At 34.6% G+C, this 7,470-nt stretch overlaps 1 protein-coding gene across 1 annotated transcript; it reads right to left on the bottom strand.

Annotated features, from left to right (window-relative positions):
• Window positions 1–1,952: 1,952 nt before the first annotated feature.
• Window positions 1,953–3,241, bottom strand: LOC141816553 (uncharacterized). The gene is made up of 2 exons (XM_074704308.1): window positions 3,006–3,241; window positions 1,953–2,820 (listed from the first exon to the last, which is right to left on the bottom strand). Exons 1-2 carry the CDS (start codon window positions 3,210–3,212, stop codon window positions 2,428–2,430), a joined length of 600 nt encoding a protein of 199 aa, XP_074560409.1. The 5' UTR covers window positions 3,213–3,241; the 3' UTR covers window positions 1,953–2,427.
• Between the last annotated feature and the right edge of the window lie 4,229 nt (window positions 3,242–7,470).

The following is a 7,470-nucleotide window of genomic DNA, read 5'->3' as shown; positions in this document are numbered from 1 at the left end:
GATCGATTACGAGGATAGCAAACACCTGAACGAACCAAGTACAGGCACAGTCCTCTAAGAAATTATAAAGCCCTTCTCTACTTCTCTAACTATATCTAAAATATGAACTTGGACGGTAAGCTATATATATGCAAGTTAAAAAAAAAATCCAAGTAGTAACATATATATAATGGTAAACATATAATGTTACTTATACAAGTTTATTTTGAGTAGTTTCATGATGTTGCTCCTTCTCAAATGGTAAACATATAATACCTCATGAATGGATTTAAAGTGTTTTGTATCAAAAATCTAATTAATCATTATATCCCTCCATGATCAGATATCTCAAGTAGTATAATCCTTTCCCTTGGGGCTATGGTATAACGGTAAGACATTCCCATAGTTAATCATATATCTATAAGTCAATTCTCAACTACGACGTACTACAGATTAATTTTTTCAAGTAGAAAGACAATCTTAGAACACTGATTGCAAAACGACGCACCATTCATGCTTCCCGATACCTCAACACACTCTTTAGTGTTTTCCGATGATCAATACTCAAATTGCTCACACTACAAGAAAAGTGTCAATTTGCAACTAAATTAATGATCCAAATAAAAATTTGGTCGTTAGATAAAGACCGATCTAAGAATTTTGATAGCCAATTAACGATGGAGCAAAGTCATTCTATCCTTAATTTTTTTTATCATTAGCGATTGATTATTAAAATCAATTGTTATTTTGTAATTGATAATTTTAAGACCCACAAAAAATGCCTGATTAGTAATTTTGATCGCCAATCTTTTATCTGTTCCTTTCTGTCTTTGAATTTAATGATCGAATTAAAATCAAATTTCATATTTTGATCTTTGAATTTAGTGATTGAATTAAAATTGATTATTAAATTAGTGATTAACCTATTATATGCGGACGCTGACAATTAACGATGAAGAAAATAAAAATTGATCAATTCAATCGCTAATCCATTGCTAAATGTATTTAACGACCGAATCTTCTGACATAAATTATCGATTTTCTTGTAGTGTCATTTATCTACTCAACTTATTAACTTGTATACTATGTCAGGGTGAGTACATGCCACGAAAATTCTAGTTACGGCAAGAGTTCATCACTATTTTCTATGAACGTAGACTCAGATCTATTAGAATTTTTAGTCTAGACTATCAAAGCATTATACTTCCTTAGAATAGTCCTAATGAGATTGTGATAATACTAGTCTTTCGAATGCCTTAGAGATACACATAGGCATACTAGAATATTGTGAACACATACTATTTTGTATATATACCTCAAGTTTGTTCTTTATATAGTCACACTTGTCATCATTATTTTGAAATCCATTTCAAAACTATTACTTTGTCAAATTTCCCACATCACACTTCTGTGTTTAAGCTCATACAAGGATTTAATGAATTTACACACCATGATTTCTTAACTCTAAACATTGAACCCTTTGGGTGGTTCTAGGTAGATCTCTTCTTTGAGTTTTCACATCCATTCGGTCAATTTTGAGGTTGTGTATTGTTACAATGGCAATTAGTATTAAAATCGAAGTGATCCTGGTCATAGGCAAGTAGGTGTTAAAAGAGTTAGGGTCTTCCTTTTGTTTATAACCCTTAGCTATAAGCCAGGTCTTGTGTTCATCGATTGATGCATCCACCTCATACTTTTTCTTTAAAATTCATTTATTATTTTTTGATGGTAGATCAACCTTATTAAAGTAAATTCAACTAGTAGTTTCTAAGTAGCATTGAAACCAACATGTCAACAGCACCTTCTTATCCATCAAAGGTATCAAGCTTATACTGCACAACAATACCTTTAGCTCAAACACCTTCCTGCTAAAACTAAATGTATTTCAAACAAGGCTACTGCATATATAGTAGATAAAACAGTACCAAGTCATCATTCTCTCCTACATTTATTTCCAGTCTTGTGTCATCTTGTTCAGTCTCAATAACTACTAGGAAGGCCAACTGTGGCCAAACAAGAACAGGCAAAAGTAGCTAATAGTTGTGAACAACAAATTCTCAATCACTAATAGTTATCACCCCATCATTTAACTAAACTAAGATCATTACAAGTAAACAAACAATCACTTCCATATATAAACAACAACCACCTCAACTAACTGTAAGAAACTACTGTGTCATGACTAGGAAAAACCAAACCTTGTAAATTAACTACTTGTTAAGTAGGAAGCTTAAAGTTACAAGCACAGAGATATGTAGATTGGGTCTACAACCATGCGTCTGCAATATATAATGAGGGAAGCTAAATCTATCAAACAGGGCTATATATTCTACAAGTAATATTTACACTAGCATGTAGTCCTCAATCTAAAGGTGTCAGCTTTATAGATTGAACGCGAGGAATAGCATAAGGATTCCGATTCCATCATGGAATCATCGAGCAACTTTATTAATACTTGCAGCACAAAATATTTACCGCTGGCTTGATCGCCGTGGAGAAGCTGTGATCCAGCAGGTTTACGAACTTACAATTTGGGCAAGACAGGGCCGGCTTACTCATCATCACCAGCATGTGGCAGCGGGCGCAGACCGCCGCAACCATCTCACCGGCACTGGCACTGGCACTGGCACCGACACCGACATCAGCATCAGGCGAGGTCCAAGACAAGGAGGGGCCTTTGGAGTTGTCCTGCAATTTTGGGCGGGGCGCCAAGTCGGGGCTGGCGAGGTTGAGCTCGAGGTCGAGGCTCAACGTGGAGGCCGGCAGCGGGTCCAAGATCAGCCGAGGGTCCGTCGACGTCCGCCGCTGCGTCCTCGTGTTGTAGAAGTGGATTTGGCCAGACTGCAAAGAGAGCTCCATAAGCACAGTTGGCAAATTATCAGCAAGGGACACTTATTTTTCCTAACTGCACCGGCCGTTTTTGAAGGAAACTCTCTGTGCATCAACTACTTTTTCCACATGTAATTTCATCGACTAACAAAAAGAAAACTGTTTTCCACAAAACTGGATCATGCACGGTTGGTTACCTTGATATCGAGGCATCGTTGCCAATCCAAAGGCAATGGAACATTGAGGCTAAGCTCAATCTCCTCTTCTTTCTCCACCTTCGTCTCCTTCCCAAACAAACCTTCGCTCTCTTCTTCATCTCCCTTCTTCCTCTTCTTAGAGAAAAAATTCTCTACTTTATGGCACCTCTTCTTCTCGAAGGGAATGGCTTCTTGCAAGGACACCATGAGGAAGCTTAAGCCGATTACCAAACACCAAACTCTCCCCTTCTATGGCTGGTTGGGGACTTGAGCTTAGCTTATATAGGAATGGATTCGATTAAAGGAAGAGTCATTGAATTTGAGGGCACAAAAATACAATCCTTATCCTCATAATCTTCTTTCATTGCTTATCATATTGCTAACCACCCAATTTAATCAATAATGTCTTAAGAATAAAAAGAAGTTTCAGTTCTAAGAATAAAGTCAAATCATGCTTACCATTCAGGATTAGTTTAGAGGAAGGTAAGCCTGTTGGGAATTGTCAAACTCAACATTAAATTCAATAGAAAAATAATAATAATAATATTAAGAATGGAATCTAAATAGTAATGGCATGCCATGGTTGGTGTGCATTTAGAGGCTATAAATGAGTGGTGGCAATGCTTAAGAAGAAGATGAAGGCATGCAGTTGAAGTAGTAAATGCAGTCCTCTTTAGCTCTCATTAACTCCAACTTCCTCATCTGCTTCACCAAATTTAAAGCACCCCAACACCCATTTTTAAGCCCTAATTTAAAACAATCACATCTCGTGAATTAAATGGCCCCTCCTCCTCCCCTACTTAATGCCTATTCAATTTCTCTGCCCAAATTTCCAAGTAATTTATGCTTCTTTCACAGAAAAATCAGTGACACATCAAATAAATTCCATACCTCCTCTGTTTCTTTTGCTTCCATTCATTTACTTCTTCGATCCCAAGACGCTGAGGAGGAGCTCGACCGGATATACGATCACGAAGGTGGAAAATGAAGGTGTTCTGAGTTACTTTCCAAATAAGATCTGGTTCAGAACTATGTCAGAAGAATTTAGATTTCTGCAGAGAGTTTAACTGAAAAAAAAAAAAGAAGAAGAAGAAGAAACAAAATGTAAATTATGGATCAGGATTCATGGATAATGCTGGAGATTTCGAATCATGGGATACTGATGAAGCTAAGATTGAAGACTACTTGATCAAATGTAATTAGAGATCATGAAAGGTATCAGTCCTGAAACAGTTTGATTACTAAACCCAGAGCTAGTAATTCGTGGATGATTTTTAGGAGAATTGTTCATATGATTTGATCTAGTTTCCGTAAATACAAGCTCCACTATACAAATATAATTAGATTTATCATTCAGATCTTTCTCTCTCATAAATACAAAGTCAGTAATATAGTAAACTAAGTCCATGAAGTGTTTTTATAATAATTTTATTCTGAAAGCTAAAATTTAATGAATGATAACTAAATTTAAGAAATAACTATTTATATGATGATATTTATGATTTAGAAAGAATAGCATATGATGTATCTAGAAATTTCTCAGGACAATAAATGTTTTAAATTAACCTGCTAATAAATTAAAGTAATTATGCGAAACTAATTTACTACTAAAAACAATTTGCTTTGTACTTGTTCAATTCAGTCATGCATAATATGCAAGCAAAATAAAAATCACAAAGAATTGAAACCTCTTTATATGGCAAAAGAGATAAATAATGTCATATAGAAATAATTATCTCACACAAAGATTGATTACCTAAAGGAAATCTAGGTCCTTTTGAAGGACCACCAAATAAAATTAGAAATAGACTAAAAACACTGAAGCAAGCAAAGAAACAACTCTGTATCTAAAATGGCTCAATCAAACTAGGTAACAAATCAAATTGCAAATTAGAAAACAAACTATAAAAATGTTTTACCAAAACTTTCCTGCAATCTAAAATTGACAATTACCAACTTGTAAACCACTTCTAATAGATTGTAGTCTTAAACATTAAAAATGATTTTATGTAATTAACCAAATTCTATCGAACAAACAAAAGTTTTGTTAGAGGTATAGAGGGACAAATGATCATTTACTAAGAACAAAAGAGCAACTACCGTACTTCACGAAAGGCTATGTTATCTAGAAGGTTGAAATTCATGTGAGTTTTGATTCTGTATCACACTTTAGTATTGTAAAGGCTATCACTAACTGAATACTAGATGATGACACAACACTCCAGCAAGCATGGATAAACAGATTTCATTTTTAAGTAAGCTTAATTTTGCATTGAACAGAATAGCAGTCGTGCTTGCCGGAGGAGCTTGACAATAAAAGCAGGAAGAAGGTCATAGTTCATAAGTTTGAGCTGCACCTGCCACCTCAACTAACTCCATCTTCTTCAATTGCCTTCAATGCTGGTTCTTTGCTCTCACAGCTACAGAGCCATCAATCTTCCACCAGTACCCGTTAAATGCATCTCCTACCTCTTGTGCTCTTTAGGCATGCCATTAAAAGATTTAACCACACAACAATAAGATATCAGAGAATTAATGTAGCATATAAATGCAGGAATAGACTAGAGCTTCATGAAGAGACTAATCAGCAAGGAAAGGATTTGCAGAGTTTATCACCTGCTGATCGCCATGAGCTGGAGATTATGACATGTCCAGAATACTTTTTAGCACAAAATCCGGCAAGTCAGTATCAATGTATTGATGAACAGTTTTAAGTCGCTTGTGCATTTAAAAAGATAGTTATTGTTGTCAACTAATCTGGTGGGAATTAAAACTTGAAGGCAGTAACAGGAGTTGATAGTTGTGGGTAAACATGATTAATGTCCAATAAGCTTTTAGGAAATAACCATGTATACTCTTAAAATTCAATTAAGTTGAAAATATTCTATAAATCATAGGACACCGTAAATCATAGGATAACCATGGGATATACAATCAAAGGATTTGATTCCATGAATCATAAGATTAGAGTAGCTAGTTTCCTTTTCTATTGTAAGGAAGGTTATATGATCTTCCGACACATTAGGCTTGGTTTTTAGTTTCCTTTTTCCCGGTAAAAGAGAATATTTCACGTGTGTCCCTTTCACCAGCCTTCATAGCTGGATTCCTTTCTCTATTCTTCATTATTGGCGAGTTATCTTTGTTGTTCAACATTTAGTGCCAATTTTCCCCCAATTTTTTTAAAGCTTTTGCTTATAAAAATGTCAGAAGTTGCAGAAACAACTACAATAACACAATCAGAAGAGATTATATGATTTCAACAGTCCAGAGAATCACAAAGTATCCAAGCTTCCTATAAATTTGATGGAAACAAATTGTCTTAAATAGTCCCAGCTAATTCGCACTGTGCTTAAAGCAAATGGAAAAAAACTAAGTCATCTTATGGGTGCAACACCAAAACTAGGAGATCCTTGGTTTGAAGTATGGGATGAAGAAGATTCAATGATTATAGTGTGGCTATGAAATTAAATGGTTATTAAGATGATTAATGACACATGCATGTTCTTGGTTACTACTAAGTACTCAAAAGTAAGAGATGTGACTCAAGTATATGGGGTGAAGGTGAAAACAAAGGTTGCTAAAGAAGGTAGTAAAAACTTACTAAATATGTCAATCAATTGAAAAGGTAATGGCAAAAACTTGATTATCACGGTGATAAAAATTAAATGTTTTGAAGATGTTTTGATTGAGCAAGATAGAGTTTATGATTTTCTCGTAGGATTTAATTCAGAATTTGATCAAGTGAGAATCAAGATTCTTGGTATGCAGGAAGATTGTGATAGCATTGATTTGTGGGGAGGGAAATAAAAGAAGACTTACTTCGGCAAAAAGGTAGAATCCGTCACCCTAGTGGTCTCATACGATGAAAGGTTCATTAACGAAAAGTAAAGTAAAGTATTTATGTTACTTTTGTTTGGTAGGGATGGAAAGTTCATTAATGTAACATGTATTACTTTATTTGCGAGGAAAGGAAGGAGAATAAAAATTAAATATATAAAGTTACAAAAATATTTTTACTTCTTAAAATGATAACTCATGTAGAGGATGGATGAGAAATTATAAAATGTTGTCAGTATATGGAAGGTTCATTAACGTAATTGTATTACTTTGTTTGAGAGGAAAGAAAGGAAAATGAAAGTTAAATATATAAAATTATAAAAATATTTTTACTTCTTAAAAAAGATAACTCATGTAGAGGACGGATGAGAAACTGTAAAATGTTGTTAGTATTGTATGTAGAAGTTAGGATATGGAAGGTCATAAAATAGATAACACATGTTTTTTTGGATAAATCCCTATCGTTGGAGGAAGAGGAGAAAAAAGAAGAAGATTAAGATTATCTGTCTCTATCCTCTTGCGTCTTGTCTTCGAAGAGATTTGCAATAAGGATTGACGCTGAAATCATGGAGTACGAGCGATTGGATACTAAATGATGATGATGCACGTTTTGTGAGGAGTGACGGCG

This window comes from Curcuma longa, unplaced genomic scaffold, assembly GCF_044706935.1.
Source record: "Curcuma longa cultivar G26 ecotype Majalengka, Jawa Barat unplaced genomic scaffold, ITB_CL_G26_1.1 contig_17229, whole genome shotgun sequence".
Taxonomy (NCBI): Eukaryota; Viridiplantae; Streptophyta; class Magnoliopsida; order Zingiberales; family Zingiberaceae; genus Curcuma; species Curcuma longa.
The sequence above is the reverse complement of the archived record's forward strand: the minus strand, read 5'-3'. Positions and strand labels throughout refer to the sequence as shown.

Bases quoted from the DNA above. Each gene is read 5' to 3' on its own strand.
- LOC141816553 (XM_074704308.1), bottom strand. From the start codon at position 3,212: ATGGTGTCCTTGCAAGAAGCCATTCCCTTCGAGAAGAAGAGGTGCCAT. The intron at 2,821-3,005 runs GTAACCAACCGT...CTCTCTTTGCAG, and splicing joins AACGATGCCTCGATATCAAG to TCTGGCCAAATCCACTTCTA.